This window comes from Mytilus edulis, chromosome 4 (genome assembly GCF_963676685.1).
Source record: "Mytilus edulis chromosome 4, xbMytEdul2.2, whole genome shotgun sequence".
NCBI classification, from domain to species: Eukaryota; Metazoa; Mollusca; class Bivalvia; order Mytilida; family Mytilidae; genus Mytilus; species Mytilus edulis.
In genome coordinates, this window is record NC_092347.1 from 3,357,347 (window position 1) to 3,369,861 (window position 12,515).

Here is a 12,515-nt window from a genome sequence, read left to right on the forward strand (position 1 = left end):
TCTACATTAAGGTCCAAAGGGTCCAAAATTAAACTAAGTTTGATTTTGACAAAAAATGAATCGGTTGGGTTCTTTGATATGTTGAATCTAAAAATGTACTTAGATTCTTGATTATTGAAGTTTTTTGGTCCAGTTTTCAAATTGGTCTACATTAAGGTCCAAAGGGTCCAAAATTAAACTTTGTTTGATTTCATCAAAAATTGAATCCTTGGGGTTCTTTGATATGCCAAATCTAACTGTGTATGTAGATTCTTCATTTTTGGTCCTGTTTTCAAATTTCAAATTCTACATTAAAGTCCAAAGGGTCCAAAATTAAACTAAGTTTGATTTTAACAAAAATTGAATTCTTGGGCCTCTTTGATATGCTGAATCTAAACATGTACTTAGATTTTTTATTATGGGCCCAGTTTTCAAGTTGGTCCAAATCAGGATCTAAAATTATTATATTAAGTATTGTGCAATAGCAAGTCTTTTCAATTGCACAGTATTGTGCAATGGCAAGAAATATCTAATTGCACAATATTGTGAAATAGCAAATTTTTTTTTAATTAGAGTTATCTTTCTTTGTCCAGAATAGTAAGCAAGAAATATCCTATTGCACAATATTGTGCAATAGCAAGATTTTTTTTTTAATTGGAGTTATCTTTCTTTGTCCAGAATCAACTTAAATCTTTGTTATATACAATATACAATGTATATACACTTTTTACTACCAACTGATAAATTTAAATAATCTTTACCATTCAGTGATAACAGGCAGTTTTTTTACATCTTAATATTTTATGATGTATTTAAATGAGTAGTTATTGTTGCAAACTCCATTAGAAATTTGAATTGATATCAGTTTTGAAAAAGGGAAACGGGGATGTGAAAAAAAAGGGGGGGGGGGTTAAATTTTTCTCATTTCAGATTTCATAAATAAAAAGAAAATTTCTTCAAACATTTTTTTGAGAGGATTAATATTCAACAGCATAGTGATTTGCTCAAAGGCAAAAAAAACCTTTTAAGTTCATTAGACCACATTCATTCTGTGTCAGAAACCTATGCTGTGTCAACTATTTAATTTTAGATTTAAAAAGTTTGAAGAAGAAATCTTTAATTGATTTGTAAAATCTTGGCATTTGTTTTGTGTAAAAAAAACCCATGTAATGTCAAAAATTTGATCACAATCCAAATTCAGAGCTGTATCATGCTTGAATGTTTTGTCCATACTTGCCCCAACTGTTCAGGGTTCGACCTCTGCGGTCGTATAAAGCTGCGCCCTGCGGAGCACCTGGTTGATTTAGGAATGGGCAAGAATTTGTCATTCTTAACCATGATTTGAACTATACACCTTCATTTCTACATAATTACATTGCATAGAAGTTTCATATTGTTCTGTTATATTGATTAGCTGAGGCAATCTAAAAGTTTTATTTTATTTCCATTTTAAATAGCACAATAGTGTAGAAAGTGGCATTAAACACCAATTAATCAATTAATCATTTTAAATGCATCATCTATGATTACATGTGCTCTTCTTTACAATGTTGCAGTCTATCCAAAAAATGTGGTAACATTATTTTTTTGTTTTTCAGCTGCTGAATATGCTGTTAGAAACTTTGTGATGATATTTCCAACCAATTGTTTACGACAAATGGCTGAGAGAACACCCACAACAGTGGATGAAATGGTGACGGGAATAGACAATATGCCAAGGGCAAAGGTCACCAAATACAAAGCAGAGAGATTCTTAGATATTACAAGGAATTATAAGTGCATGATTGACAGTAAGTTTATTGTTATACTTTGATTGATTGGGTGATGATTGCTATTTGTCTGCCATTACTGGACATCACAAAAGTTCCAGTCAAATTTTGACAATGATGTCAAAAGTTCAAGCGGGTAGATTCTCAGGTCAAGTGGGACAGATTTCCAAAAAGCGATAAGGTGTATAGATCAGGCTGTTTGACCTGAACCAATTTAGGGTCTTACGGTTAACAAAAGCATTTTAATTGACTTATTTATCTCCAAACAATACAGTACACATATCATAACATGACGTCTGGGATTTAGATGGATTACATGCAAATACAATGATCTCAGACCAGAATATGGATCACCTTCCATGACGTCTGGGATTTAGATGGATTACATGCAAATACAATGATCTCAGACCAGAATATCGATCACCTTCCATGACGTCTGGGATTTAGATGGATTACATGCAAATACAATGATCTCAGACCAGAATATCGATCACCTTCCATGATGTCTGGGATTTAGATGGATTACATGCAAATACAATGATCTCAGACCAGAATATTGATCACCTTCCCATATTCATCTGGATTCTATTAAGCTGGACCAAGCCATGCAAGAGTTGTGTCCCTTGGTCTGTCAAACTTCCAGTATTCTTTTGAGTTGAAATGTCCTATGGTCCAGCTGACTTGAGATTAGAAGAGTCTACTATATGCTTTTAGAATCACAACAAAATAATATGTCCTAAACCAAGAGTGCTTGTTTTGCATTCCTCAATTGGTTAAGTGGGTAAGATATAGGTTGGTCTTGGAACTTGCAGCATAAAAAAAACCCAAGTTTTATATGCCTGTCATAAAATGGGCAAATAATTAAAAACTCCCTTTTAAATGATAATAAATCGACAGTCAAATAATGATCTTTTGTTCAAGAGGGCGTTTTTTGAACAAACAAACAAACAAAATTTCAATACATTTCTAACAATTATTATAATTTATGCATATAATGTAATTTTATTCTTTTATTCACAATATATATGTGGTTTTTGACTCTGATTCTGACCAATGCATATATACTAAATTTATATTTACATGGAACTATTATTGTTGTTGTTACCAATTATGTAAATCAATTGCACCTGATTATATGCACTTTATGGGACCTGTAATTTGGGAAATAAAAATAGTCTAATATTCTTATAATATATATTAACATTATTTGAAGCCTTCTTCAATATTCCATTTTATTGTTGAAACAATTAACTACAAAATGAACTATGGATAGCTATATCTTGCTTTCCTGATAAAGCTGTTTATTTATTTTAGGAACCATGAAACAGAAAATGTTTTTAATACTTGTATTCAATGTTTGATATACATTATTTTTCAGGTATTGAAGAAACAATATATTCAGCCAGAAAAGAGGAGGAGGCGTTACCACCAGAGTGGTCTTCCCCTTATTTTGTTGATGAATCAAGTTCACAATCATCAACCAAAAAGAAAGGAGGTTTCAAAAAGGTAAATAATGTAAAGTATTTTTGTCTTATGAATTTTCTTGTGGCTGCAGCAATAATTTAAACAACATTTATATCTTGTCACTGCTTAAAGTTAATCAGTTTTAAGATTATTTTATGCTGAGACCAAGTTGGCCAGCAATGGTCATCTGACCCTGACTTTCATGTTATTATGATTCTGTTGGTTCCTTCCTACATTGTAACTAGTATTGCTTCATATGGCATTTATCACATGGCCATGAACTTGATTTTACTTTAATCTACATCCTTTGAATTTGCCAGGTATTCACTTCTTTAATATTGAAATAAAAGTATTATTTTCTGAGCTATAATGATTAAAATGTGACTTTGCCTAGTAAATCTAATACAAAGCCATGCATATTTATTATTCACATAAACTGGTTATTGCTGGATATGTATATAGAGATTATATGATTTTTTTCAATATCACACTTCAACCTGACACCAATAAAATGGAGAGAGGTCAGCAATTGCTGTTAATTGTAAAACATAAAATTAATATTCCCATACTTTGAATTTTTCAATATGTTGAATTAAGCATTTTTTCCCCCCAAGGAACTAATGGGTATGCACTGAACAGAATGACTTAATATTTGGTTTGCAGGTTTTACAGTGATGAACTGTAAGGATCTATCAGCATCTACTATCTGTTTACCAATACTTATTCAATAAATGTCCATCCACTGTATAATGGGCAGAATGATAAATGATGCATTTTGGGGCCTATTTAAGATGCATGAAAAATGATTCAAATTCAAAATCACTTATTTATTAAAGAAATATTTGAATTCTCCCATTTTATTCTTAAACGTCTTGGAATGAAACTAGAATTTCAAAGTTAATTTACAACAAAAATTTATTCATTTTATGTTTGATATGAATTTGAACTCTTGATAATTAGCATGCTAATTGTTTTATGAGCGTTAATATTGATATACATGTGTTTAAATTATATAAAACCAATATTTTCAGGGTAAATATGGAAAGAAGAGAGGAGGAGCTAGTGGAAGGGGGAGAGGTAAAGCAACAGGTGCTTCCTCAGCAGGTAAATCTGGTGGGGGTGGCTTTAGTCAGTGGAAGTTCAAGGGAGGTAATAAGTCCGCTAAAAAGAAGTCTGCAGGTGCTGCTTCATCAACTAGAGGAGGGGCAGTAAACAAAGGAGGAGGAGGAGGGATGCCTGGTATGATGCCTGTACCTGCTCCAAAACGATCTTTCTTAGGAGGTACTGCATACAGCTTTATGTGAATTAAAACAAGCACCTGTCAGATAGCTACTCTATCAAGCCAGATAATATCTCCATCACTATCAGAGAGGATTTTACTCTCTATTTACTAGACATCAACTAAGACATATGAGAAGTTTTTTTATAGAAAGAGATAAAAAGTATGTGTGCAAGGAACATTGAAAAAATATTGATTTTCTGATTACTTGATGAATGCAAGTTTTGTTTACAGTACTTTATGGTAGTTTGAGGGTGTCATCAAGATAACTTACTACTTTGGTTATTAAGCTGTTGTCAGCTGTAAAAATGAATTGGTTTAATAGAAATTTTGTAATTCTTGTTGGTTATTTTATTTATTAAATGTTTCTACTTGTTTCTAGAATCTGAAATATTTTGTCATAGACCAGTGAAACACATTATAAATTATGTGAAACATGTTATTTGTTTTTCTTATTCCATATATTTATTAGAAGTATTTTACCTAAATTTTGTGAAAAAGTAGACGCATAAACTATATATTCTCACTGAATAATAAAATTTGAATTTCAAAATTAAAACAGTAACAACTTTTCACTGCAGTCTACCATGTGTATTGCTTGAAAAAAGGAGATGCAATTGCCTGTTTTTATACGCCCGTCAAAATTTTGACGGCACGTATTATGGTATACAAATTTCCGACGTCTGTCTGTCCGGCCTCCACATGTCGCACCGTAACTTGAGAACCGCTTATCCAAATTTCATGAAACTTAAGATAGTTGTTTCTTATGATGGTCAAACAATCTGTATACTTTTTGGTGATAATAGGATTTTAACTTTTTGAGTTACAGGACTTTATAAATAAAACAGGGGTATGTATTTTTCACATGTCGCACTGTGTCTCAAAAACAATTTCTGATTATTGCTTTAAACTTCACACATTTCTTAATTATTTTAATCTAAAGATCTGTATACTTTTTGGTGATGATTCAAAATTCTATTTTAGAGTAATTGAGTTTTTTTGTAAAAAAGGTGGGTGAGTTTTCACATGTCACGCCATATCTCTTAAATGATTTATGATTATTGCTTTAAACTTTACACACTTCTTAATTATATTAATCTAAAGATCTGTATATTTTTTGGTGATGATTCAAAATTTTATTTTAGAGTTATTGAGTTTTTTGTAAAAAAAAAAATTCACATGTTGCACTGTATCTCAGAAAATATTCATGATTATTGCATCACACAAGACGAAGGGCATATCATGAGCTAATGGTGCAGCTGTTTATTATCACCTACAATAAGTCACAGTATGGGAGACATACATATATTTGTTTAGGGGCCAGCTGATCGACACCTCTGGGTGCGGAGTTTCTAGCTGCATTGAAGACCTTCTGCTGTTCTTTTTTCTATGGTCAGGTTGTCTCTTTGACACAATCCCCATTTCCATTCTCAATTTTATAAAGTTATTACTAGCTCATTAGGGCAGCCTAGAAAACTATTTGTATAAAGCTTTATATTTTTGAAAGAACAAGACCTAAATGTTTCATACCTTGTATGCAGATACCTTATGTTATAAAGTTTCTGTTCAGCGGCTTCTTACAATTATTTAGGATATTGTCATGTGAATATCATTCTTATAAGGATTAAGATTACTTTATTTGGTATATGGGTTCCTTGCAACGCCTTCATATAAAAAAGATTAGGTATGATTGTCAATGAGACAAGAAACCAAATGTTACAGAATTTAACAACTACAGGTCACTGTTCAGCCTTCAACAATGAACAATGTTCATACAGCTTTTAAGACCTTGCAATGACAATTGTAATTATTCAGACTAGAAATCTAACGGCCTTATTTTGTCGAGCCTGCGACTTAGGCTCGACATATTGATAGTGATCCGACGGCGGCATTAGCTAACTTCTTAAAAGCTTTATATTTTAGAAGGTGGAAGACCTGGATATTTCATACTTTGTATATGGATGCCTCCTGTTACGAAGTTTCTGTCAGTTACATGTCCAAGGTCCTTGACCTCATTTTCATGGTTCAGTGACTACTTGAGAAAAAAAAGTCAAGATTTTTTGTAATGTTAAATTCTCTCTTATTATAAGTAATAGGATAACTATATTTAGTATGTGCGTACCTTGCAAGGTCCTCATGCCCCTCAAACAGTTTTCACTTAACCTCAACCTCATTTCATGGATCAGTGAACAAGGTTAAGTTTTGGTGGTCAAGTCCATATCTAGAATACTATAAGCAATAGGTGTAGTTTATTTGGTGTATGGAAGTACTGTAAGGTGTACTGTCCAACTGGCAGGTGTCATCTGACCTTGATTTCATTATCATAGTCCAGTGGTTATAGTTCAGTTTTTGTGTTTTGGTCAGTTTTTCTTATACTGAATGCAATAGGTCTACTATATTTGGTGTAAGGAATGATTGTAAGGTGTACATGTCTAGCTGGCAGGGGTCATCTGACCTTGACCTCATTTTCATGGTTCAGTGGTCAAAGTAACGTTTTTGAGTTTTGGCCTATTTTTCTAATACTTTATGCAATAGGTCAGCTATATTTGGTGTATGGAAATATTTTATGATCTATATGACAGTCGCACAGATTTTATTTGACCCTGACCTCATTTTCACGGTTCATTGCTCAGTGTTCAGATTTTGTGTTTTTGTCTGTTTTTCTTACACTATAAGCAATAGGTCTACTATATTTGTTGTATGGAAGAATTGTTAGCTGTACATGTCTGCCTGGCATGGTTCATCTGACCTTGACCTCATTTTCATGGTTCGTTGAGCAATGTTTAGTTTTTTTGGTTAATGTTAAGTTTATGTGACAGTTGTAATAAAGCTTTATATTTAAGACTATCAACATAATATCAATGATTAGTAAAAAAGGCGAGACATTTCAGCCTGTGCACTCTTGTTTGTACAAAATGATGAACAAAAAGATATGTAACACAGCATGAAACGACAACCACTGAATTACAGGCGTATGACTAGGGACAGGCACATTCAGAATAATGACGACTTCAGTATGTATATTAAAGAAATTTATCCTGTTGAACTTACTTTAAATAAAGCTAATACTAACAATGACCACTGCCCTTTCCTCGATCTTGATATCTATATCACTAATGGAAAGCTGAATACTAAAATTTATGATAAAAGAGATGATTTTTCATTTCCCATCGTTAATTATCCATTTTTAGATGGTGACGTTCCCTTGTCACCATCTTACGGTGTTTATATATCTCAACTTGTACGATTCGCTCCTGTATGTAACAATGTTTTAGATTTTAACGAGAGAAATTTATGTATAACTGAAAAATTATTACACCAGGGTTTTCGATATCACAAACTAGTCAAAACATTTACTAAATTTTATCATCGGTATATGGACATCATTCGTAAATATAGCTCAACATGCAGACTTCTTATACGTTCAGGTATTTCACATCAAATTTTTTATGGAAATATTCTTTATAAAGCACAAAGGTGTCAGTATTCACCTCAAAAACTAAACAAAACCTTTGAATAGACTTATTAAGAAGGGATATAGTTACGATACTGTTGTCAGGTCATTAAAGATTGCATATTTTGGCGTTAATATTGATTCACTTATAGGGTCTTTGCATTGGAACTAAACACATTTATTCAAAAACCAGTTGTTGGCATGACACGGGTTATGTTCTTCTCATATATGTTATGATGGTATGATACTAAACCCCTAACGGGAAGGATTGTGCCTGATGTTCATATGATGAAATCATAATCTTTCAGTCAGTTTAATTGAAGTCTGGAGCTGGCATGTCAGTTAACTGCTAGTAGTCTGTTGTTATTTATGTATTATTGTCATTTTGTTTATTTTCTTTGCTTACATCTTCTGACATCAGACACAGACTTCTCTTGAACTGAATTTTAATGTGCGTATTGTTATGCGTTTACTTTTTATACGACCGCAAAATTTGAAAAAATTTTCGTCGTATATTGCTATCACGTTGGCGTCGTCGTCCGAATACTTTTAGTTTTTCGCACTCTAACTTTAGTAAAAGTGAATGGAAATCTATGAAATTTTAACACAAGGTTTATGACCACAAAAGGAAGGTTGGTATTGATTTTGGGAGTTTTGGTCCCAACATTTTAGGAATTAGGGGCCAAAAAGGGCCCAAATAAGCATTTTCTTGGTTTTCACACTATAACTTTAGTTTAAGTTAATAGAAATCTATGAAATTTTGACACAAGGTTTATGACCACAAAAGAACGGTTGGGATTGATTTTGGGAGTTTTGGTTTCAACAGTTTAGGAATTAGGGGCCAAAAAAGGGCCCAAATAAGCATTATTCTTGGTTTTCGCACAATAACTTTAGTTTAAGTAAATAGAAATCAATGAAATTTAAACACAATGTTAATGACTACAAAAGGAAGGTTGGTATTGACTTTGGGAGTTTAGGTCCCAACAGTTTAGGAATTAGGGGCCAAAAAGGGACCCAAATAAGCATTTTTCTTGGTTTTCGCACCATAACGTTTGTATAAGTAAATAGAAATCTATGAAATTTAAACACAAGGTTTATGACCATAAAAGGAAGGTTGGTATTGATTTTGGGAGTTTTGGTCCCAACAGAATAAGGGGCCCAAAGGGTCCAAAATTAAACTTTGTTTGATTTCATCAAAATTGAATAATTGGGGTTCTTTGATATGCCGAATCTAACTGTCATGACTGTGTATGTAGATTCTTAACTTTTGGTCCCGTTTTCAAATTGGTCTACATTAAGGTCCAAAGGGTCCAAAATTAAACTTAGTTTGATTTTGACAAAAAATGAATCAGTTAGGTTCTTTGATATGCTGAATCTAAAAATGTACTTAGATTCTTGATTATTGGCCCAGTTTTCAAGTTGGTCCAAATCGGGGTCCAAAATTAAACTTTGTTTGATTTCATCAAAAATTGAATAAATGGGGTTCTTTGATATACCAAATCTAACTGTGTATGTAGATTCTTCATTTTTGGTCCTGTTTTCAAATTGGTCTACACTAAAGTCCAAAGGGTCCAAAATTAAACTTAGTCTGATTTTAACAAAAATTGAAATCTTGGGGTTCTTTGATATGCTGAATCCAAAAATGTACTTAGATTTTTTATTATGGGCCCAGTTTTCAAGTTGGTCCAAATCAGGATCTAAAATTATTATATTAAGTATTGTGCAATAGCAAGTCTTTTCAATTGCACAGTATTGCGCAATGGCAAGAAATATCTAATTGCACAATATTGTGAAATAGCAAATTTTTTTTTAATTAGAGTTATCTTTCTTTGTCCAGAATAGTAAGCAAGAAATATCTAATTGCAAAATATTGTGCAATAGCAAGATTTTTTTTTAATTGGAGTTATCTTTCTTTGTCCAGAATCAACTTAAATCTTTGTTATATACAATATACAATGTATATTCACTTTTTACTACCAACTGATAAATTAAAATAATCTTTACCATTCAGTGATAACAAGCAGTTTTTTTACATCTTAATATTTCATGATGTATTTAAATGAGTAGTTATTGTTGCAAACTCCATTAGAAATTTTAATTGAGATTAGTTTTGGAATAAGGGAAAGGGGGGTGTGTTAAAAGAATTGGGTTCAATTTTTCTCATTTGAAATTTCATAAATAAAAAAGAAAATTTCTTCAAACATTTTTTTGAGAGGATTAATATTCAACAGCATAGTGAATTGCTCTAAGAGAAAACAAAAATTTAAAGTTCATTAGAACACATTCATTCTGTGTCAGAAACCTATGCTGTGTCAACTATTTAATCACAATCCAAATTTAGAGCTGAATCCAGCTTGAATGTTGTGTCCATACTTGCCCCAACCGTTCAGGGTTCAACCTCTGCGGTCGTATAAAGCTACGCCCTGCGGAGCATCTGGTTTACATTGGCTAGAGGTATAGGGGGAGGGTTGAGACCTCACAAACATGTTTAACTCGCCGCATTTTTGCGCCTGTCCCAAGTCAGGAGCCTCTGGCCTTTGTTAGTCTTGTATTATTTTAATTTTAGTTTCTTGTGTACAATTTGGAAATTAGTATGGCGTTCATTATCACTGAGCTAGTATATATTTGTTTAGGGGCCAGTTGAAGGACGCCTCAGGGTGCGGGAATTTCTCGATACATTGAAGACCTGTTGGTGACCTTCTACTGTTGTTTTTTTCTATGGTCGGGTTGTTGTCTTTTTGGCACATTCCCCATTTCCATTCTCAATTTTAACATAAGAACAAACTTTAAACAAGAATGTGTCAGTACACGGATGCCCCATCGGCACTATCATTTTCTATGTTCAGTGGACCATGAAAATCGGATAAAATCTATAATTTGGCATTAAAATTAGATAGATCATATCATAGGGAACATGTTAAGTAAGTTTCAAGTTGATTGGACTTCAACTTCATCAAAAACTACCCTGACTAAAAACTTTACCCTGAAGCTGAACAAACAAACGGATGCAGACCAGAAAACATAATGCCAATAAATGGGACATAAAAATATGTTGAAAAAGGCTTTACTCATCAGATCGTAACAAAATGAAATACACCTAACAAGAACACGAGTGGACGTGGCCAAGTACTTGTACATCCCAACAAAATAAAGACACTAAGTAAAGATCTGAGAGTTCATTTAAATCTAAAACATCACAACAGACACAGGCATAGCGAAGGAGTTATGATATATAAACACTGTTTACGTCAGGCTGGTTTCACCTGACCTCAACCTCATTTCATGGATCAGTGATTAGGTCCATTTCTCATATACTATAAGCAGTAGGTCAATTAAATGTGGTGTATAGAATGATTGTAGCAATTTAGTCTGGTAGGTTTCATCTGACCTTGACCTCATTTTCATGGCTTATTGGTCAATTATGTTTTTTGTGTTTTGATAATTTCAAGTATTGTAAGCAATGGGACAACTATATTTGGTGTATGAAATTGTTGTAAGGTGTGTATGTCTGTCCAGCCAATATCATCTGACCATGACCTAAATTTATGGTGGTCAGCTTTATTTGATGTATGGAATAATTGTAAGGTGTACAGGTTGGTCTTGCAGTTGACACCTACAATAGAAGGGCCTTATGTTTTCTGGTCCGTGCGTCTGTTAGTTCGTCTCTTCGTCCGTTCGGTCGGTCGTCTGTCTGTCTGTCCTGCTTAAAGTTTTGCTTAAAGTTTTTGATGAAGTTGAAGTCCAATCAACTTGAAACTTAGTACACATGTTCCCTGTGATATGATATTTCTCATTTTAATGTCAAATTAGAGTTTGTACACCAATTTCAAGGTCCACTGAACATAGAAAATGATAGTGTGAGTGGGGCATCTGTGTACTGGGGACACATTCTTGTTTTTCCTAATTTTCTCAGTATATTGGATACTATAAGTAGCAGGTTTAACTATATTGGGTGTATGGGATGATTGTAAGGTGTACATGTCTATTGGGACGGTTTCTTCTGACATTAACCTCATTATCATAGAACATTAATGATGTTTAGTTTATAATGTGATACTTATAGTAAACCTTCATGTTCGACTTCTAACATAAATTCAATGATAAGTTAAAAACAGGAGAGACATTTCAGAATATGCACTCTTGTTATGACAAAGTTTCATGAAATTCTGTTGTGTAGATTCAAAGGAGTTGCTATGAAAAACTTGCACAAGTACATTAAGGCAAACTAGAGGCTCTAAAGAGCCTGTGTCGCTCACCTTGGTCTATGTGCATATTAAACAAAGGACACAGATGGATTCATGACAAAATTGTGTTTTGCTGATAGTGATGTGTTTGTAGATCTTACTTTACTGAACATTCTTGGTACTTAGAATTTTCTCTATCTATAATAAACTTGGACCTTTAGATACAGTGAAAAATATTTTGTAAAAATTTACAAAAATTTACCAAATTAGTGAAAATTGTTAAAAATTGAATAAAATGGGCAACAACTCCTTAAGGGGTCAACTGACGATTTTGGTCATGTTGACTTATTTCTAGATCTTATTTAGCTGAACATTATTGCTGTTTA

The 12,515-nt window shown here is 32.9% G+C and overlaps 1 protein-coding gene across 4 annotated transcripts in view; it reads left to right on the forward strand.

Moving 5' to 3' along the window:
• The window catches only part of LOC139521653 (recQ-like DNA helicase BLM), a 36,811-nt gene extending 31,878 nt beyond the window's left edge, over positions 1 to 4,933 (forward strand). For all 4 annotated transcript variants that reach the window (XM_071315143.1, XM_071315140.1, XM_071315141.1 and 1 more), the window contains 3 exons: positions 1,578 to 1,769; positions 3,127 to 3,254; positions 4,244 to 4,933. In XM_071315143.1, the coding sequence (XP_071171244.1) occupies positions 1,578 to 1,769; positions 3,127 to 3,254; positions 4,244 to 4,516 (593 nt within the window). In that variant the 3' untranslated portion in view covers positions 4,517 to 4,933. The remainder of the gene's footprint in view (positions 1 to 1,577; positions 1,770 to 3,126; positions 3,255 to 4,243) is intronic.
• The last annotated feature ends 7,582 nt before the right edge of the window (positions 4,934 to 12,515 follow it).